The sequence below is a fragment of the Ursus maritimus genome, unplaced genomic scaffold, assembly GCF_017311325.1.
Source record: "Ursus maritimus isolate PB19 unplaced genomic scaffold, ASM1731132v1 scaffold_24, whole genome shotgun sequence".
NCBI classification, from domain to species: Eukaryota; Metazoa; Chordata; class Mammalia; order Carnivora; family Ursidae; genus Ursus; species Ursus maritimus.
Genome location: NW_024424897.1, coordinates 110932 through 132578, shown reverse-complemented (window position 1 = coordinate 132578; position 21647 = coordinate 110932). Strand labels below are relative to the sequence as shown.

Below are 21647 nucleotides of genomic sequence, written 5' to 3'. Positions count from 1 at the left end.
GTGCCTGGCCACATAGTCCCCAGAGCCTCAGCAGGCCCGCCCTCTCCTTTTGTCGGTGCAGGGAAGGGGATTTCACACCTCCTTTGCTTGAAGGCCCGGAGTGCCCCCCCATTCCTGTTTCTGCTCTGGATGCCCGGGTTCCCGGACTCACGCTCTTGACAGGCCATAGTGTGCGGGCACAGAGGCACAGAGGGGCAGATGGGATCCTACCCCCCCCCCCAGCATCAGTGACACTGGCTGGGAACTCCAGTGCAGAGGGGTTGGCCAGCTCAGCACCCTCCAGGCCCCCGCCTGAGATGGTGGTCACTGGCACTACCAGCGAGTCCCCAGCGGAGGGCCGTGTTTCTTACACTGCATGTTTGGGGGACAATAGGGAAAATGCAAACTCTCACCTCAGGGTGCTGAGGGATCCTGTCTCCCAGGGTGTGCTTACGGTGCCAGGACAGCGTCTCACGTTATACATTGTCCCAGGTGTATAAGGACAAAGGGTCATAGCTTCTGCAACTTTCAAATGGTCCAACTGTGGGGCATCTGGGTGGCTCAGTCGGTTAAGTGGCCAACTCTTGATTTTGGCTCAGGTCATGATCCCAGGGTCATGAGATCGAGCCCTGCCTCAGGCTCTGTGCTCAGGGTGGAGTCTGCCGAAGATTCTCTCCCTCTGCCCCGCCCCCGACTTGCGCGTGATTTTTCCCTCTAAAATAAATAATCTTTTAAAAAATTATTTAAAAAGAAGAAAACGTACAAATGTATGCACACAAAATACACGAGATGCGCCAACACTATCAGCCGCTGAATCAGAGGGTCTACAGCGCGGGGCACCCTGCATCTGAACACTCAGCGCAGCCTCAGACTTTTCACTGCGCAGCAGGGACATAAGACAGTAACTACTGTGTCAGACACTCCGCTGCCCTGAAGGTAGCAGGATCTGGGTCCTTTCCTCAGGCTGGTTCACCCAGGTGACTGGTCTGGGAGCACCTGCAGGGACCATACGGGAGTACCTACTAGGAGAACAGGGACCCTTACTGTAAGTGCCAAACTTGGTGCAGGATGTGGAGGCTGAAACTGGCATTTTGGCATATAAGCCGGGTCTCTGGGTGAGGCCTCTGCCCTTGGCAGCCAGGACCCTGCGCTCTGGTTAACACCTCGGAGCCTACAAGTCTGGGTACAATCCCAGCGCTGCATGAGCCGGGAGAGGGGGCTTAAGCTCTGACAGCACCCGCTCACCAAGCGGGGGTGCAAGGGTTTTGTGTGTGTGGTGCTGTGAGTACCTGGCTGAGGTCTGAGCCCAGCCCAGGAGTCCAGGGCCGTCCTGTCACCTTCACCTGGGATTTTGCTCACTCAGAAGGGTGGGGCGCTGGCACCCTGGGGCAAAGAGGTGGTGTTGCTATCCACACAGGGCTGGGAAGATCCGAATGTGGCTCAGATGTGGGCCAGGCTGGGCTGGAGTAGGGCAGGTGGGCTTGGGGTGGGGGAACCTCAACACCACCCTCCCTCAGGGCAGAGCCAGGAGCTGTCGGACAGCTGTTAGTGCCCACGTCCCTGCAGAGCAGACTGGGGTCGCTTGGGCTTCTCCAGGACCTGGAAGCTCCTGCTATCTGGGGCACCTCCTCCCTCCTCAATTCCGGCTCCTGTGCTTGGCTGTTCCCTCCCTATACCTTCTCCTGGCCCAGGGAGGAATAACCTGGCTCCCAGCTCCAAAGGCAGCCCTTAGGGTATGTGCCTGCTTGAGGACAGAAGCCCAGATGCTGAGACTGGCCCAGACCTGGCTCAGCAGCTGGTCACTTGAAGTTCTAGCCTATGCACGTATCTGACTGGCCACACTAGGGTCCTCCGGGCTGTCAAGCCATCACGTCCACGTCTCATACAAACTCACCTTCCACTGTAGTTGGTTCCTCGTGCGTCCACCTCATGGAGGCCAGGGGCCCTCCTTCCTTGTGGGGTGCTGCCTTGAGGGAACCTGGACGCAGAGGCATTTCCACTGCTGTGACGGTTGTGGGATCACCTCAGGTTACCACCCTGGGGCCAAGGGTCTGTTCAGGGCCAGCCGAGTGAGGTGCTCTCAAGGTCTGAAGGCCCAAAGTGGCTGTTGTCAACAACAGTGATGGCGGGGTGCAGGGATAATCATATCACTTCAGCCGTGCCCCACTTCTGAGCCCCAGATCGACCTGGGCAGGCACCACCCACAGTCACACACACGGCCGGTCGGCCTGGACTTGAAGCCCACGCCCAGCGCGTGACCCCATGGGAAACGGGCGGGGGTGCAGACCCTCAGTTCCCCACCCGGTTGGCTGCCCACTTTCTTGCTCCTACGTTTCTCTGCACAGACAGCAGACCGTGCTGGCAAATTAGGTTAGGGAGGTGTTTAGGTGAGGGTTACTGGGTTGAGGCTGGCTAGCTCACTTCACGTTTAATTACACGTTGCTTGCTGCAGTTGGTAAACAGAAATCACAAGCGTTTGACCACAATTACAGTAATTATGTCCCTATGAGAAGGTCAGCAAAAACGACCTCAGAGAGGAAGCAGCGAGGCAGCAGTGACCCGGGAGGGAGGCCAGGGGTCTTAGCGGGGAAGGCACTGGGTCCATGCTTGACCGTCCCTAGGCAGGTAGGGGGCTGGGGGTTTTCATACGGATGACAAGGGGCAAGGTGGAGAGGGTGATCAGCAGAAGTTTCTGGAAGTGTCCAGTTTCTAGGGGAGGCAGCTGAGTCTTCAGTAGGCAGATTCAGGTGGGAGGCCATTCTGAATAACAGAATGACTGTCTATACACACTCGAAAACCTCAAGACTGGGCAGAAAATACAAGTGTTTACAGTGGTTCGATCATGTTAGTGGCTCAAAGAACTCAGGCTGTGGGGAGCACGCTGGGGAGCCGGCCCCACATGACGGCCCGAACCCTGCCAGGAGCCAGCTCGGCACCTTGATGCCTGAATGGGACCTACAGAGCCAGGCTTATGACGCCGACCTGGTGTGAGGCTTCGCGTGACGATAGCGTGGAGCTGACATCACCCTGGGAATTGAGACACTACCCACTTTGCAAGTAACTGAGACTCAGAAGGAGACCCCCAACCACACAGCCCATGTGAACCGGACCCGGGAGGGGCCATGTCTGAGCCCATCCACCCACCACCCACAGGATCTGCACCCACTCTGACACTCGGAGGCTGGGAGAGGGCATCCAGCCCTCAGACCCCACCCCCAGTCGTAATCGTGGTCCTGGTCACACTGGGGGCCGCTGCTGCTGCCGTGGGGTGTGGGGGGCTCTCTCTGCCTGGCCGTGACCTGCCTTCTGAGGCTGGAACTCATCACAGAAACATGCCCAGGAGGTATCTGGCAGACATTTCTTGAGTGAACGACAGGTGACGAGTGACTGTTTATCCTAACCTGAATTTGGGCCACAGACTTGCCCCACCGCACACATGCTTTGGCGTGGACCCATAGAGTGGGGTGCGTGGCTCCGTGGGCACGCTGAGTTGTGCTGGGGGCTGCTGTGACCGCTGAGCCTGCGCCCTGCCCCTCTGGTCATGGAAGGTACTGGGGCAGGACGGTGGGGGCCCCGCCTCCTTGGCTGCTGTCAGTGGGGTGGGGCGGCGTCCCTTCACAGCAGGTGTGAAGAGGAAGCTCTGCTTTGTGACATCAGCAGGCCCTGGTCTTGCACTCCCCCTTCTGACATTCCGTCTGGTGTTGGGAGGACCGTGTGTGCAGGAAGTCCTCGCCTCTTGCTCTGGATGCCAGGATGCCAGCTCCTTCCCACTGTGGGGGGGGGGGTCAGGTGCCACTGTGGCCTCTTGCTGGGTTAAACTGAAGAAGTGCTCACTGGAAGTGGCCCCCAGCCATCCGTGGGTGAGCACACTCCAAGACACCCCCACTGCCAGCGAGGACCCACAGGCCCACCCGGCAAGGACCCTTCTGGCTCATCATCAATCCACAGGGGTTTCTTTGCTCCTGACCGGGCCTGAGCAGGTGAAGTGGGGCAGGTGGTCACTGGGCAGCCTCACACAGCCACGACCCCCCTCACCCTGTTGTCCCCAGGCCCAAACATAACATGCCCCCTAAGAGCCTGACACCACGGGTACCAGAGACCCATTTATGGGGACCTTTCACTTCAGGGTCAGAAGGGGTCAGCAGCCCCACTTTGCCAGGCACACAGGTGCCCAGGAGGCCCTGAGCATCCCTGAGTGAAGCCCCAGGAACCAGTTCTGCTGCTATGGCCCCACCCCACAGCTGACTGGTGGCTCGTCAGGAGGAGGGAAATCTGGAAATTCCTGCTTCAGAGACCCTCAGGAATCTGGAGGTACCTGTGTCCCCAGAAGGGAGGGCCTGTCACAGAGCCTTAGGTCAGAGAGTAGCAAGGCCAGGCCCTTCCCGACATCCTGCTGGACTTGTCTAAGTACACTGCCAGGCTCCTGCCAGCAGGATTCCCTTAGCTCTTGTTTTTAATTAGTAGACTTACTATTTTAGGGTTACAGAAAAACTGAGCAAAGAGCTCTGATGTACTTCCCCCCATTCCCCCATTATTAACATCTTGCATTGGCCTGTATGGTTGTTATAATCAATTAGCCGATATTGACATATTATTAACAAAAGGCTGTACTGTTCAGTCTTGTATGTTCTATGGATTTTGACAACTGCACGTCCTGTACGCACCACTTATTGTCCTAGTTTTAAGGAAGTGGACCCGGGCACAGGTGGTTTGGCAGTCCTCCAGGTCACAGAGCCCTGAACCTAGGATGGGAACCAGCTCCACACTGCCCCAGAGATGGCCTCTGCCTCTTGGTCCCATGGTCACTACGGGGTTCTGAAACCTTCTGAAACGTCACTCAGGCCAGTAGCACCCGTCTCAACATTTGTAACATGAGGGGGCCCTAACGCTGCCCCTACCCCTTCCCCGGTGTGAAGTCCTGGATCCTGACAAGCCTTTGGGGACAGCTTCTTGACCACAGGCAGAGCTCTGGGTGTGAGGTGCTGCTGAGCTGCGTGGACGTGGCTGTGGGTTAGAGGTGGTTGCAGTTTCCAGATTCACAACCAGCAGGTTCCTCTCCCCAGGCACCCGGGTGGTGGTTTCACTTCGCCCACTTGTCATAGCACTTCTGCACCCAGGTACCCGCAGGGAAGGGGCAGGGGCACACACTTCAAAGAGGGTAGGGTGAGGGGTGCAGGAGGCCCCCAAGCCTGGAATGCACACATGTACTCCTCACTCAAAGCTGCCCATGGGTCTTGGGGTGACATTCCTCCTTATGACTGGGCAGGACCCGGCGGAGGGGGGTTGACTTACCCAGTCCAAGTCTTTTCTAAACAGATCCTCCAACTGTAACCACTTGCAAGGGGTCTGACTCCTGAGCCCAGGGTTCCTGGTTGCTCTTAGTTCCAGCTGTTTGGGGACCTGCAGACGAGACCTCTCCAGAGGGTGACAATTCCATCCCTACAACCAATGACATTTTTAACCCTCTGACCAGAGAAGAAGGGTACAATGTGCAAACCAACAGGTGGAAGGGTCACTCCCCTCCCCACAGGTCACTTGAAATTCCTCCTGAAATGCATCTTGTCTGGAAAAGAAATACTAAAACAAGGTCCGGTTTCTTCCCCACTTGATGCTGTTTGAGGCTCTGGAGCTCAGGCCAACACCAGAGAGTCTGAGGAAGCAGAAAGCCTGCCTTTGTGAGCACAGAGGTGGCTACACGGGGCACCATGGTTCCCTCCCTCTGCCTGGTAGACCCTCTTCATCCTTCCAGGATGATAACTAGGTAGGACAGTAGACCTGGGAGTCCCCCATCCATCCAAACCAGACCCAGCCCCTGGTCCTGGCATCAGGCCCCCAAGCCAAAGGAGGACAACTTTCCCATCAGAGCTGGGGCTGCTTGTGCTCCTCTTGTCTCCCCCCCACCCCCGACGTTAGACACATGGTGGCTCCAGTGACTACCTGGTAAAGAAGCCACTCTCCTCACACTGTGCTCACCAATTCACCGCGCTGGGTCCTGCTAGGACAGGGGTCTCGGTGGGAGATTTTGCACACAGGGGGCATTTGGCAATATCTGGAGACAGTACGGGTTGCCAAACCGGGGGGGGGGGGGTGTGACATCTAGAGCACAGGGGCCAGGAGTCAGCTCACATCCTGCAGTGCACCAGACCGTCCCCAGGAGGAATGGAGCGTGAGGCTAGTGAAGCAGGTACCAGACCAGCTCCGGAGTGGGGATGGTGAGGACGAGCGGGCAAAGCTCTGCCTGATGTACAGGAGCTGTGGCCCAGAGCCCTTCTGTGCAGCGGGTACTCCAGAGCCCACGGTGTGCTCAGCAGTGAGGCAGCCCCATCACCAGCCGAAGCTGGGCCTCCCTTCCCACGTGGGTCGCAGACCCGGACCGAGTCGGAACCTCTGCAAAGCACACCCAGATTCTGCGTGGGTTTGGATGCCAGGAACATCCCTGATGGAATCAGGCTGGTCACACAGTAGTGGCATGGCCAGGAGCCCCCACTACAGCCCAGTGGCCGTTCCGGGCTCAGTCTGCACGACGGAGTCACGGCACCGCCACTGCGGACGGACCCGCTGGCCAGGCGCTGGCTCGGGTCTGCATGTACTGGGGATCCCGGGTTCCTTCCCCGTCCCGCATCGTACCGGCCGGGACGTGCTGCTGCCCCCTCCTTCTCCCTCTGAGGAGTCGCTCTCGGACCCTTCTCCCGGTCCCTCGAGCCGCCTCCTCCCCTCGGCGGAGCAGTCCCGGGACCCCCGGCCCGGGCACGCAGGGCGCGGAGCTCCGAGCGCGCGCTCAGGGCGGAGTTCCGGCGCGCGGGGCGGGCCCGGGGCGGGGGCGGAGCGGCCGGGCGGACCGCCCCCCAGCTGAGCCTGGACCCGGACCGTGGACTCGCCTCCTTCAGAGGCTCGGGTGGCGGCGCCGGGTGCGGAGTTCTTTGCGCAGCTCCCGCGGCTCCAGCGGCTCGGGTGGCCCCGGCTGCGGCCGGGATGGGCGGGCGGCCGCGCCGGGTGCGCGGGGGGCGCACGACGTGACTCGCCTGGACTTGGAGCCCCGCCCGCCCCCCCGGCCGGGCCGGGTGGAGGGTCTGCTCGCTGGGCGCGGACGCGGGGTCGGCGGCCAAGCCGGAGCCAGAGCATGCGGGACGCGGCGCGGGCGGCGGGGGGGCGCGCGGGGCAGCTGTGGCCGCGGCCCCCCGCCCCGGGCCCTGGCCCGCCGCCGCCGCTGCTGCTGCTGCTGCTGGCCGCGCTGCTGGGTGGCGCGGGCGCGCAATACTCGAGCGACCTGTGCAGCTGGAAGGGGAGGTGAGTCCGCGCCCCGCGACCCCGGCCCTTCGGTCCACTGCTCTCCCTTGGCGTGCCCTCCCCTCCCCTCCCGGGCCGGCCAAGCGTGCGGGGGCGCGGCCCCAGGCGGGCCCCGGGCGGGGACTCGGGGGCCCGCTCTCCAGGCTGAGTCCTGTCCCCATCGCCCCCGCCCCCGGGTCTAGAACAAAAGAGCCCGCGGCGTCCGGGTGCCCTGCCCGGGAGGACGCCCAGGGGGAGATGCGCCCGCCGCGCTGCGGGGTCGGTCCCGACCGGGCAGCCCACTCGCCCCGCTCCGACCCGGCACTGGAGGCGGGCGGGGGTCGGTCCTCCGGCCCTTCCCGGCTCTGCCCGCGGCGAGGACTTGCGCGCCCCGGGCGGGAGGAGCCGGGCCTGCGCTCAGAGCCGAGCGGGAAGGGCCGGCGGGTCCGCAGGAGGGAGCGGGGGGCTTCGGTGGACAGAGCGGGGCTCTGGCGCGGACCGCGGCGCGGACTACGCCTGTGCGCGCGGAGACCCGCGGGCGGACACCTGTGCGCGGGCAGAGTGCGGGGCCCGCCGAGCCTCCCCCCGTCCCCGCCCGGGACCCGGTGAAGGTCAGGCCGCCCTTGGCAGCGCGCGCGCTGGGCTCGGCGACCCCCCTTCACGCCCCTCCGCTGTGGCAGCCGAGGACTTTTTTTAAAACTGAAGTGTGACAAGCAGAAAGGAGTGCAAGTCACAAGTGTGCGCGGGCGGGGCGCCTGAGGGCACAGCTACTTGGGGTGAGAAACCGCCATCCGCCAAGGGCGCCCTCGGCCCCGCGGCAGGCAGCTCGCAGTTGGAAAAGCGGGTTTTGTGCCGGTGAAGGAGTTTGCAGAGGGAGATGCCCATCTCCTTCTCTGAAACTGTGGGCTGGGGCTGCCCGCGGCTCTCAGTGTCGGGGTGTTGCAGGGAACAGGGCCTCCACCCAAGCCCCTTGGCCTTGATGTCTGATGGGAAGACTCCCGCTGGCTCACACCTCATGCTGGGGGTATCACGGGGTTATTTTGAGGGAAGACAGTTTTTCCGAGAAGGGTGGGGGTTGTGCCAGTGTGCTGGGCTCTGCGTCAGCAGGGCAGCCGCTGGTCATCTTGGGTACTTACAGACCCAGTTCTCTGTGGACATTGGCAATTACCCTCATCCCCACTTTCCACCCCTCCTAGAGCCAGGGTCCTGGGCTCCAGAGGTTGGGTCTGTGGTGGCCTTCCTCCCTGCGGCACAAACTCTCCCTGCGGCACAAACTCTCCCTGCACACACCAGAGCAGGGATGGAGGAGCGAGATGGGGGCCATGAGCTTGGAGCTCTGGGGGAGGGTTGGCCTGGAGAATGCTGGCGCCAGCTCAGAGCTGGCAGGAAGCCTCTGACTCTGACACACTCTTCTAGGGCTGCCCTTTCCCCCACGCTGGTAATTAAACTCCCTGTTTTGCAGCTTCTGGATGAATCAGTGCACCCCTAAACTGAGGTCTAGGGTGTCCTCCTTCAGCAGATCAGAAACAAACCCAGTCGACAGTGGGAGCCTGAATTTCCAGAGGAGCTGACATCCTTTCAGTCTCTCAGAGGACTGTATGCCTGGAAGAGGATGCCTCCTGGGGATGGGAGGGATGTGTGAGCGAGGGCTGGTCAGAGGGCCAACGAGCTCCTGCATCAAGCAGGTGTCTGCATCCTCTCACCTACCTGGAGAAGCAGGGACACTTGACTGCCACCCTCTGTCTCCATCACTGCTAACATACTCCTGGTCTTGGACTCCCTCCAGCTGTCCTCCACTCAGCCCAAAGGCAGAGGCTGGCAGAGGGTGGCTGCAGGGGCTGCCACAGTGGGATCTGGAGAGAAGACAGGGCCAGGCCACATTCCTGGAACAGAAGCCCCCTTGCATTATAATTGCCGCCCCAGTTACCATATGCCTTCAGCTGATAGACCCTTGCTGTGGGAACCTGGGTGTGCTGACTTGCCTGCTGACCCCCAGAACATTTATGACTTTTTATGAGCTGTTCTAAAGACAGCACGGGGTGGTGCGAGTCCCGATACCCTGGGTGGATTCTGATCCCCTGATAGGAAGGGAGTTGCTCTTTATGACACTGGCTACTCACATTTGACAGGCTGAAATGCGTTTCTGGGTGTTTCCAAGCAATGAAGCAGGAGGTTTTGCAATCCCCGTCCCGTGTGCAGGGGCAGGACAGCGCCCCAATCTTTATTAGGCTGTGGTCATAAAGATGGACCATGAACTTTCCCACTACTATCGGCAGGGTTTGTGGGTCCATCGCACCTGGGCTAGATCTCCTGCTCGGTGGGGAAATGAAAGCCAACTCCAGCTATCAGAGCCTTTTGGTTTCTTCCTTGATCTGAACTCTCTTCCTGACTTTAGTGAACAAAAGACCATCATTTACTTCTGGTGCCTCGGGTGACCCAGGCTGTGAGTGTGACGGGTATGGGCCCTGCTGCCACCACACTGACCCCTTCAGAAAGTCCCCTTTCCATTGGGAATTTGCTGTCCTTTCCATGAAGGTGCTCCTTAGGTGTGTCCACCGGGGGAGCGATGCTTGCAGACTCCTTTTTCTGGAACGATGCGTGAGCCCAGTTACGTAATCCCCAGAGCAGTCGGTGCCCTCAGCCCCCACGGCTGGCTGAAGCCACAGTTTCCTCTGTACCCTTTAGCTTAATCACATCAGAGACCAGTTATTTTATGTTTGTCTGATAAGCATGTTGCTTGCACGCTCTGTGAAAATCTCAAATGCCACCATCAGTGATGTCACGCATGTGGCACATTTTTGCACCTCCAGCAATTTTGCATAAACAGAAGTTTTTTCAGGTTTGCTGTGGTGCTGGAAACTTAGAGGTGAGAGATTTGGCCAGATTTTCTGGTAAGAACTAGACAGACTATGAGCCCTTCACTTCATTAAAGACCCAGCGGGGTCCCAGGCTGGGAGACTGGTGGGTCTGCTGGACTGGGTCGATGTCTTGCATAGCACGCGCTACTGACCTTCATGTCAACATCCGTGTTGAGCGCGTGGTTGGACTCTTGGTGGCCTCAATGCTTTAGGAGAATATGAGGGGAGAGGCAGAGTAGAGCTGCATGCTGGCCGTGGACCCTGGGGTGGGTGTAGACCCTTTCCTGGTGGCCAGTGAAGACATTAGGTAATGGGTGAGGTGACGGGGTGCCTGTTTCTTCTATGCCCACCTTCACGTTGTTCCTGGCCCTCTTTCAGTAGAGTGACTTACGAATAAATGGAGCCAGGTGTACCGCACAAGGTGTCCGGGGTGATATGTCCCCACAAACGCTCCCTCTGTCCCTGCCCCAGATGTGGGTAGGGGTGGACCTCCCCATGTCTCCCTCCACTGTTTGGATTAGGTGACTTAGTGAGGGGGTCCAAAGCCTCTGGTATGGGCTTTCCTTTCCCTTGAGCCTCCCCCTTCCTCCACAGAGAGGAAAGTGAAGAATTGGACAGGATGGTTTTTATGGGAGAGAGCTTTAAGGATTGGTGTCTGGGTGTGGGGCAAGTGTCCAGCTGCCCCTTGAGGCTGGAGACAGGAGAGGAGGGACACTATGATAAAGTTCGTGTTGGCTGCATAAGAGCAGAGCTGATTATAGTCATCTGTGTCAGCCACTCTCCATTTAGTCTAATTTTTCCCATAGCGCTGTAATTACGTGCGTCCACACATACGTGTCAGATGCGCTTATACGAGTTTTATTTGACTGTAATTTGTAAGTCTGTTCTGCGTGTGCGGCCCTGGTAGGCGTCTGAGGCTGGGCTGGCTGCTAGTGACCCCGGGCCTTGCGGGGGCAGGGAGCGGGGTTAGGAGGGGGGTCACCTCCTTGACACCTCCCTCTGATGTGGTCTGCAGGATGACTGTGCAGCCCCGGCCTGCAGCTGGCCGTCGTATGAAAAGTGAGGTTTTTTGGAGCCTGGAGCATGAGTCACCACCAGTAAATGCAAACCATATGTTACGTGTTTTCTCCTCTGTAGAAAGGGTTTCTGGTAACTCACTCAGGCCAGGGCACTGAATATAGCATTGTTTATTACACAGAAAAATCCTAAGAATGTGGGTGAACCTGTCTGAGATCTGATCAGAACCAACTTTCGTGTAATAGAGCACTTGGTCGGAGTCACTGGTGGGGACCCAAGGCTGCTTGGTGGCTATGACGTAACATTAGCACAAGCTGACATTCACGTGGAAATTTGGGGTAGGGGAAGCTTCACCATTTTTGGTGGTTTCAATCTCTTGAAAACATAACGAAGTGACTTTACTCCAGACCTGTTTCACCAAGAGTGTAGCCCACTTCATTTTTTCCTATTTAGTCTTTATTAGGGGTGAGACTAACTTGGCGCTCCAAAACTTCTCCTTGGGAAGATGAAGTGTCTGCTTACTGCTTGTGTCTGTCTGTCCCTGTGGCTCCTCCACGCATTGCCTGTCGTGTCTCTCCCCTGTGGAGGACCTTTACCTTACTTTTCTATCTTGCTTTGATGTTATTTGAGTTTATTTTTAAAAATACAATTGGCAATGCAGAGTCTTCAGGGTTAATTTTTAAATCTTATTTATTTATTTATTTATTTGAGGGAGTCTGGGTGGCTCAGGTAAGCATCTGCCTTTGGCTCAGGTCGTGATTCCGGGGTCCTGGGATCCAGCCCCTCATTAGGCTCCCTGCTCTGCGGGGTGGGGCGGGGGGAGTCCGCTTCTCCCTCTCCCTCTGCAGCTCCCCCTGCTTGTGTGTGGTGCTCTCTCTCTTGCTCACTCTCTCAAATAAATAAATAAAATCCTAGAGCCGGGGAATGGCAGAAGGAGAGGGAGAGGTAGAGGGAGAAGCAGACTCCCCACTGAGCAGGGAGCCTGCGGGGGGGGGGGCTCCATCCCAGGACCCCGAGATCATGACCTGAGCCAAGGGCAGACTCAGCAACCCACGGAGCCACCCAAGCGTCCCAAGGTTTGCAAATGAAAAAGCCATCAAGTCATCACTTTAAGGAAAACACAAAATGCCTCTCGGGAAGACAAAACTCACCCACAATCTCCAGCACCCCAAATTGCTTACATTCGTAATTGGTTTAAAAGCTACTCTCTGGACCAAGTGATTCTCTCCTCGTTTTCACACACAGAGGGACTCTGCCATCATTCCCGGCCCTCAGTAGGTCACCTGGAACTTGGGTTGGAGGCAGGGTCCTGTGGGTGTGTCCTTGACCATGTTCCAGAAGATCTACCCTTCCGTGGTCCTTGCCTCCACGGACCCATTGCCTCCCCGATGCAAGGAGCCTCAAGGACACGGGCGCCCAGGGCTGCAGCCTTGAAGGCCAGCAGATGCAAGCCTCGAGGTGCTGAGAGGGTCTGAGACGCACGTTGCCTGTGCAGGTCACAGCCTGTCTCACCGCGACTCTCTGGGGCAGGCCCGTCAGAGGGGCCTGGATGCGGGGCCATGTGGCTGCCCCTCCCTGGAAACGGCCTCCTGCAGCAGGGCCGAGGTGGGAGCAGCCCGCATGGGGGTGAGGGGCTGCAGAAGCCAGCGCGTGGTGGGTGGGTGTCCCCCAGGCAGGGGCGCGTGTGGGGTGGGCCCTGGCTGATGCGTGTCCCCCCCGCAGCGGGCTGACGCACGAGGCCCACAGGAAGGAGGTGGAGCAGGTGTACCTGCGATGCTCCCAGGGCTCCGTGGAGTGGATGTACCCGACCGGGGCGCTCATCGTCAACGTGCGGCCCAACACCTTCCCGCCCTCTCGACACCTGACTCTCTGCATCAAGCCCCTCAGGGACTCCTCGGGGGCCAATATTTATTTGGAAAGAACTGGAGAACTGAAGCTGCTGGTGCGGGACGGGGACCGCGGGCCTGGCCAGGTGCTCTGCTTTGGCTTCGAGCACGGTGGCCTTTTCGTGGAGGCTGCGCCCCAGCAGGACATCAGCAGGAGGACCACGGGCTTCCAGTACGAGCTGACCAGCCGGCACGCGGGGTCGGACCTGCATGCTCTGTCAGGTGGGTGGCGTGCCCTGGTGGTGGGAAGGGCAGCAGGGTGGGGGCTTCTGGGTGGTTTCGTGGGCGGCCGCAGGCATGGTGGCGCCAGCAGACGGCCCCCTGGGTGTAGGGGGTATTGGACGTGTGGTGCCCCAGTAGTTCTCAGGAACTGTGTCTCAGCACAAGGATCGAGTGTGCCCTGGGAATGGCCACAGGCCGGATGGACCGTGGTCCCAGCTCCCTGACGTGCTCGTCTTCTGTGTGCCGTTGGGGCTGTAACTGGAAATGTGTGTCCCTGGCATTTCTCCTGATGTATGGATTAGCTGAGTGTTTTCGACATCTGACATGGCAAGTTTTGGGTGGGAGCCAAGACTGATGCACACTCCAGAGTAGTGCAGAGCCTTGATGACCTGAAATGTGGGGCTGGTCCCCAGTTCTGGAGGCATTTTGTGGGTGGGTGGTCTAAGGATAACCCCGTGCGGAGTGGAGACACCAGCCGTGTGCCAGGAGAGGGGCTGTGGATAGAGGAACCAGGCAGGGCAGGGACTCACCTGGGGGTCCCACGAGGCCAGCCCTCGAGGAGCCCCCTCCATTGCAGGGCCCTCCTAGGGTATAGTTCTGGAGGGAGGTTCTCAGCAGCCGAGGGGGTGTGTGCACAGGGAGATCGTAAGTTGGCTTTACATTGTCCTTCGTTTGTACTTTTGAGGCAAACAGACAGCTTTGCAGGGCCCTGTGTGGAGGGTAGTGTTGGTCCCCAAAGAGTTCCAGAGGCAGAGACCAAGGAGAAGTGAGTGGCCTCCAGAGCTCTCACATGGCCAGGTCTCGCCCCTTGTGCCCCCCCACCAGCCCATTGCCTGACTGCCCAGGTGCAGAAGTCCTTGTCTTTTAGAGGCACCCAGGCCAAGCGTCTCCCCCTTGCTCCAAGACACAGATGATCTCATGGGGTCCAAGTGTGTGAGGACACCATCCGTATCAATTCCAAAGCTGGTTGGTAGCAAGATGCCTTCCAGTGAGGGGGAAGTGTGAGCAAGTTCCAGGAAGGCCACTCCCCAGGAGACCAGCCAGCCCGGATGATGGTCCGGTGGGAGTGCCGTAATCACTGGTAATCACTGAGCGTGCCGGCCAGGCAGGGATGCTGCTAACATCCCACAGTGCCGAGGGCAGTTCCAACAGGTGTCAGCAGTGTAAGGCAGAAGTACCGGTTTGAAGAATAGTATCAGCTCCGCGCTTTAGTAAATAAAAGATTTGACCTCCGCGCTTTAGTAAATAAAAGATTGGACCGGGGGAAAAACCTCTGCTAGGTTTTGAAATGCAGACTTTCCTCCTGAATGGGAATCCACATTTTACTGTTCTGCATTCTTGGCTCAGATCAGTGTGCAAAACTTCAGTGTCTCTCGAAGTCAGCTCGTCTCTTAGAGAACTTCTGTGTAGGATTGCCCAGGTGGGACCCCCCCCCAAGTGCCTGACTGCCCGGGTGGTTCCCTGCTGCACCCCCCTCCCCCAGTCCAGACGCCCGGCCAGGTCTCCCGTTCAGGAAGGTGACAGTGAAAGCTGCTGTAAATCTCAGACCTGAATGAAATTTTAACCGCAACAGTCTTTATCTTGATCACCAGCTATAGGGTGGGTGGGAGAGCTGGGGGAGGGGACCCCAGCCTCACGCTGGGGGACCTAGAAATAAACTCACGATAAAAACAAAGTGTGAAAAAACCCAGTCCCTGAATTTGGTGTTTCTGACTGGTGATAGCTGGCTGAGGGGAGGAGACGTTGGGGACTTGTTGACATCTTGAGGGAGACGAGGGGCAGCAGGGGCCCGGGGACGCCAGTGCGTCCCTTCTCCCCAGGATGCTTGCCTTTCATCAGGGGATGGGCCCCTAAGCCCTTAATGCCAGAGGAATGGGTACGTAATGTGGAATGTCAGCGCCAGCCATCTGGCGGCGGTGACGTCCACCAGGCCAGGCGGGCTCTCTGATGGTAGCGCGTGGCTCCCGGCTTCTCCTGCTCTGCCCCCGGCGTGGCTGCAGGAGCCTCGATGAGGCGGGAGCACCTGTGGTGTGGAGGTGCGCACATGCCCTTGGGCCATGTCTCCTGGCGGCGGGGAGCTCCACGAGCCTTCTCCCTCCCCGATGAGTCACAGGTTCTAGTTCGTGCAGACTTGAGAAAGGAGAGGCTCCCGGACGGCCGATGTGTGTGTGAGCCTTGCGGCCCTGGACGTTTCTGGGAGTGTTTGTCGTGATGTGGTCATCTAGTGTGCTTCCTGGTGTGAACCGAGAAGCTCGGACAGCCAAGAAGAGGCCGGAATGGAGAGGCAGACTGCTCCTCCAGGTGCAGATCAAGGCATGGGTGGTGGGCGGTGACCCCAGCCTGTGGGCTGAGGGACTCAGGATCTACCCGCCACACAGCTGGCAGGGTGGGACTCGCTTCCCCCCACCCTGCCCCGTGCCCTCCTCCTTCCCTGTGGGGTAATGAGGTTCACCTCTGGTGCTGAAAAAATCTGGCAGGACACGAACAGTGGGCAAGTGGCCAGATCTAGGGAACTGATGGGTGAAGGTCTGGGGCCGCGCCTGGAGCATGTGCTGAGGTCTCCCAGTGGAGCCCAGCCGGGCAGTCTGGGGCCCATGCTCCCCAGAGTCCCAGCATACTTGGGAAAACGGGCACCACCGGGAGCCCGCATTGTCCAGTAGGGTTGGGGGTGTGTGGCGCTGGCCAGGGAAGGGTGGCCGGGGGTTGCTCTGTCTGGTTCTAGGGGGCAGAGACAGGGGCGCCTGGGTGGCACAGCGGTTAAGCGTCTGCCTTCGGCTCAGGGTGTGATCCCGGCGTTACGGGATCGGGCCCCACGTCAGGCTCCTCCACTATGAGCCTGCTTCTTCCTCTCCCACTCCCCCTGCTTGTGTTCCCTCTCTCGCTGGCTGTCTCTATCTCTTCAAAAAAATAAAAATAAAATCTTTAAAAAAAAATAAAATAAAATAGGGGGCAGAGACAGACTTCCTTCTCCTTGGTTTGGCTGGGGCAGCCCAGGTGGGCTTCTGATTCCAGTCTGTTCTTTTACTTCTCAGGGAGCTGAACAGCAGGGGCTCACTGGCTTGGCCACATCCAGTGTCTGGGGTTTGGGGTTTGGGCTCCATGCAGTGCCTGCCCAGAGCAGGCTTCCTTGAACAGATAAAGGGGGAAGACAGTGGCATTTTAGGCCCACAGCTAGAGGGGAGGGTGCTGGCTCTGAACACATAAAAGTTACTCCCATTGCTCGCGGGGAACCTTGTGGTGAGGGCCGCCTGGGTCCCACAGTTTCCAATGGGCATCATCACTCGACCCTGTTAAAACCTGCCCTGTTTGATGAGCTAGGGGGTGAGTGATGCCCAAGGGGTGGGTCAGGTGGGTACAGAGCCCTCCACTGGGGAGCCTTTCCTGCTCAGAGTTTGGTGGTGGCTCTGAGGGGCTGGGCTGGGCTGTGGGGAATGACTAGCAAAGTTCAGAAAAAGTAAAGGAACCCTTATCATGTCCTGGAGACAGAGAAGGAGAGAGAACTGAATTTTTTTCTATGGATCATTTTGTTTCCTGCCTGGCTTCTCTGGCCACTGTAATTACTGGGTAATTATTTCTCATCTTGCCCATCTCTGGCCTTTTGGGGTGGAAGGGTGTGGCCTCCACCTGCGTCCTCACCAGGAAGAGGGAGGGATGGGAACAGGTGAGGAGGAGAAGCTGGTGAGCTTGAGAGTTCCCAGCGCATAAGAGACGGGACCTGGGGGCAGCCGACCAGCCCGGGCCACGTCCCGTGGGGCCATCTCGGGGCGACACCAGCCTGCGGCTGGCTGTGGTGACAGTCCAGGGAGGCTCCAGAACCGTAAGTGGGCCTCAGCTCACACCAGCCCCGCTCCAGCTGTGTCCCCTTGCCCCCGGCACTGGCCGCCGTGAAGGCGCTGGCGGGTGCCCTCATGCACAGCTTTCCCTTTGGAATTGCATGCGTCCACCTGGTCATCCTCACCCAGGCTGCCCTGCCCATCAGAACAGTATGCGGCCATCTTGAACCTCTCCCTGGCGAGGGCCTGACATGAAGGGTGCTGCCCCTCCTTCCTCCCTGCCTGCACCTGCCCTCCTTACCTGGGTCCCCACAGTAGCCCCCTCTGGTCTCCCTGACCCTGTGTTTTCCTTCTTCAGTTCCTCGTATGCACATTCCGGGGTAATCTCCCTAGGATGTCCATACCTCAGCCACCCCGTCTCCAAGAACCATAGTCCCAACTGGCCTATTGGCCGCCCCCTCCTCATCTTCCCCTGCAAGGAAACGAGATTCGATGTGTCCAAAACCAGCGCGTTCCAGAGCCTTTATGAGCCCAACTCCGATTGATAATTGTTTCCAGATTGCTTCTCTTGGCGTCCACAGACCGGATTTTCCAAGAAGGTGACCTACGTGTCGTAAAACTCAGAATTACGAGAAGAGTCTCCAGGGCGGCACTTTAGTAGCCCGGCTGTGGTGGTGTCGGCTCGTGGAGGCTTCTGGCAGGAGGGTTCCGCAGGCTGCTGACCGCCCTCCCCTCGGTCCCCGGCATCCCCACGCCTGCGGTGCCGTGGGGTGGGAGCTGGCGGGCACACAGGGCCGGCTCCTTGCCACCTTTCCCCTCAGCTGTCAGCCGAGGTCCCGGGGCCTATGTCCACACGGAGGGCGAAGCTCTTGGACTTGGTGAACCGTGCGCCACCAGGCCGGGGCTCTGAACACGGGGTGTGGCCTGGGCCAGTCACTGCCACACTGCTGCCTTTGTGGCCTGGCTCAGCCGACTCAGAAGCTGAGATGTGCTTCTGGAGAGCTTGTGTGGACCTGGGCCTCCCGCCCACCCTTGCTTGGAACACTGCGTGGCCGGGCCCCAGGGGCCCGGCTGTGGCTCCTCCCCCCTGGGTGAGTGCTCCAGGAGGGGCACCCGCAGGCGGGCCATGGCCACCACGGGACGGACTGCTGACCCACCTTCTCCCACCCGCAAGGGCACCCAGGTGGGGCCTCTGACCCCTTGGGCGCTAGGGAGTGCCGGCTAGGATGGGAGGTCCCACCTCCGCCACGTGCCCCTTGCCATAAGGACTACAATAAAATGCTGCCGCTCAGTGCAGCTGAAGACCCCTGCCCCTGCAGTGCTGTGTGCCCTGCCTCATCCCTCCTGACCTGTGTGGCCTGTCCGGCCCCATGGGGGCAGCACGTCCCCGATGAGTGAGCAGGGTAGGGGACCCCCAGTGGGCCACCCTCTTTTTGAAGAAAGGCCTTGAGACTGGGGGTCTACACATGGAACCTGAGTGGCGCAGGTGGGCAGCAGTCTTTGGGATTTCGAGCTGGGTGGGTGCCCGATCTCCCAATGGGCCGGATGGGACGCGTCCAACAGGCTGTGCTTGTCCTGCAGCGTCTCCTGCTTCCTGACGACCTGATAGAAGCAGCAGGTGGTGGGAGGGCCAGTGAGTCAGGCCCTCCTGAACTGGCCTGGGGCGCAAACATCCACCCCTGCCCAAGCAGGATGACGAGGGCCAGTGCTTCGAAACTCATGTCCACCCCACAGGGTCCACAGAGACCCTGTGCTGCTCCGGGTGGCGCAGACCCTGCTGGCCCCATGGCCTGGGCCCCAGAAGGCCTCTCCCAGCTCCTGCTCCTTGGTACCTGGTCCTGCCCCTGACTGCTCACCCAGTTCAGGGTTTGGGAAGGTGACTGGTCAGTGTGCAGACAGGGTTAGCTTTGTCCAGGCCCAGCAGGTGCCCAAACTATGGATGTTCTGGGGCCTTGAGAAAGTGAAAGGCCTTGTTCCAGCAAGACTTTATACTAACCTTTCCCTGACCTGGGAGAATTTGTGCCAAAGCCTAGAGACTCTGCATCCAAGAGTCCGAGGCCTTGAAAGGTGCAGTGAGGGCCTAGTGTTGTGTTCTCCCAAATCCAGTGCTGGGTCAGGAGCGGTGCCGTGGTCTGGGGGGAGGGTTGCCAGGACCAGAGGCTCTGTTCCGCCCCCCCCAATCTTTCTGGAGCTTCACCCCATCTGAGGAAGTGAGGGTGAAGGGCGGGGTGAGGGCCGGGCTGGGGCAGAAGTTCACCGGGTGAGGCCTGGCTTGGCTGGAGGAAGCCAGCCCCACCCAGGCTGTGGGGGTTTGGGGCTTCTGTGAACTGGGCTTGCTGTGGTTGGTGTTTGCAGGCAGTGACGCGGTCTGAGGTCCAGGCGGGGTCTGGGGGAGGGGCTGTGCACGCAGCTGCGTTCCTGCACGCTCGCAGGCACCTTCAGCAGCCTTGGCGGTCCTGGGCAGTGCCCTGACCCTCCAGTCTTGGCAGCAGACAGGGGCCTGGGGAGCAGGGGATGTGTGAGTGGGCGGTCACAACATTTGGGGTGCAGGTGTGGAGGTTGGAATGCAGGCGACTCTCAGCCGGGCTGGTGTAGGGGACGCAGCTTCAGACCAGCTCGGGTTGGTTCGCATGGGTGACGGGCATGGGCGAGATTTGCTGGGCCGGCAAGCTAAGTGGGGACAAGCACCAAGGCCAGCTCTCCCTCGGGGTGTGTGCCCTTCACAGCCACATCTGGAGCTCGGGGTGTCCCCTGCATCGGTCAGCCCCCCACTTGCACGGCCGAGGTCGGGCTCTCTGTCCTGCTTCCCAGGGTCAGAGCTCTACAGGACCTGGTGGGCGTGGATGTGGGCCTGTGTCCTGCAGACCCCGCCCCTAACCCGTTCTCTCCCTGCAGCCCCATGCCGCCCTTGCAGTGACGCAGAAGTGCTGCTGGCGGTCTGCACCAGCGACTTCGGTAAGTGTCCTCATGTTCCTGCCACGTGTCAGGAGCCCCACGGGGCCTGGGAGGGCCTTCCAGTGCTGGAACTGAGCTTGGGGAGCAGACTGCCGAGGACACGGGGCTTGGGGCCCCCCCGCCACCAATTGTAGTAACAGGAAAATGCTTCCCTTTCTGTGCAGCAGAGTGACAGTCCGTCTACCCGGGGGAGGGACCTGTCTGGAAGGTGGGGAGAGGGTCAGGCATCCTGCTTAGGGTGGTCACTGAGCATTTTCCTCCAAACGCGGGTGCTGCCTCACCTCGGAGCCCTGTGTCATCTGGGTCCCCTGTGGATACTACAGCAGGAGCTCCTGGTCCGAGGGTCCAGGGAGCCTGGGGGGCCTGGGGCTGAGGTCAGGGACTCCCCGGCCTGCTCGTGACGTTGGCACCAACACTCTCAGGCAGAGGATGGAAGCAGTCTGCCATGGTGCTGGTGCCGGACAGGAAGCCAGCACGGCTGCGCCCGGCTCTGAGTGCCTCCGGCTCTGAGGGCAGTGGTGCTGCGTAGCGAGGACTGGGGGCTGGGCAGCATCCTGGGTGTGGGCCTGAGCTGTCCCCCAGGGCCTCCTCCCCTCCGAGCCCCACGGTGTCTGTCCCCCCTTGGTACAGACCTGCCGCAGGTCTTGTGCGCTAACTATGGTCACTTGTCTTGTTCTAACTTGAAAAGCTGATGCACGACGTGGTTTCTATCTCCTGTTTTCCCCACTTATATGGCTGTAGAAAATTATCTTTATCCCCAGAAGGCCTCATGCGTGTGAATTGTTATTTTTAATGGGATTTCTGGAATGCAGAATTCAGGGTCCGACCTGGCACAGATGCCCCCGGCGACCCCACTGACCCCATCTCCTTGCCTCCGCAGTCGTCCGAGGCTCCATCCAGAACGTCACCCACGCACCAGAGCAGCAGGAGTCCGCCATCCACCTGCACGTGAGCCGGCTCTACCGGCAGAAGAGCAGGGTCTTCCGGCCGGCCCCAGAGGGCGGCGGCTGGCGGGGGCGCGTTACCACGCTGCTGCAGTGCGGTGTGAGGCCTGGGCGTGGGGAGTTTCTCTTCACCGGCCACATGCACTTTGGGGAGGCCCGGCTTGGCTGTGCCCCACGCTTCAAGGACTTCCAGAGGACATACAGGGACGCCGAGGAGAGGGGCCTGAACCCCTGCGAGATGGGCACGGAGTGACTGTCGGTGACCCCGCCGCTGCCACAGTGTGTGCTCGGATCGGGGGCTCCCTGGTGCTCAAGCCATGGAGGCACACGCCGCGAGGTCCTGGCCAAGGGCTCCCTGACTGGTGGGAAATGTTGTACAATGCAAACTAAGTTATTATATTTTTTTTTTAAAAAAGAAAAGTCCATAGGAAACAAACTCCAGTGTCTTAAATGCCTTGTGTGCCATTTCATACTGTTTTTCAAAAGCACCTGACGTCCTTGTGCTCGGCTGGTGTGTTGGGTGACATGCTGGGGCCGTAGCCCACGGAGGGCACCAGGCTTTGTACGAAGCTTGGGTACCATTCAGAGTTGTTTCTTATGACGGAAATTTAGGGAGCCAAATACTTACTTTTGTTTTGCTTTTGCTTTTCAAAGAATATGCTTGCTGGCCGTGGCCATTTTTGGGCTGCAGGCTGCTTCCGTTCCAGAGAATAAAGACCAGCATCTGATGGAACGGTGGCACCTCTG

The 21647-nt window shown here is 59.5% G+C and overlaps 1 protein-coding gene and 1 long non-coding RNA gene across 2 annotated transcripts; one reads left to right on the top strand and one right to left on the bottom strand.

The window, feature by feature from the left end:
- Window positions 1-2398: 2398 nt before the first annotated feature.
- LOC103665847 lies at window positions 2399-6734 on the bottom strand. Its single transcript, XR_569415.2, has 3 exons — window positions 6607-6734; window positions 5272-5418; window positions 2399-3749 (listed from the first exon to the last, which is right to left on the bottom strand). It is a non-coding gene; the product is annotated as an uncharacterized LOC103665847 (long non-coding RNA).
- Window positions 6735-7084: 350 nt separating this feature from the next.
- METRNL (meteorin like, glial cell differentiation regulator) lies at window positions 7085-21336 on the top strand. The gene is made up of 4 exons (XM_040639914.1): window positions 7085-7266; window positions 12843-13228; window positions 19897-19956; window positions 20837-21336. The coding sequence occupies exons 1-4, from the start codon at window positions 7100-7102 to the stop codon at window positions 21151-21153; spliced, it is 930 nt and encodes a 309-aa protein (XP_040495848.1). The 5' UTR covers window positions 7085-7099; the 3' UTR covers window positions 21154-21336.
- The last annotated feature ends 311 nt before the right edge of the window (window positions 21337-21647 follow it).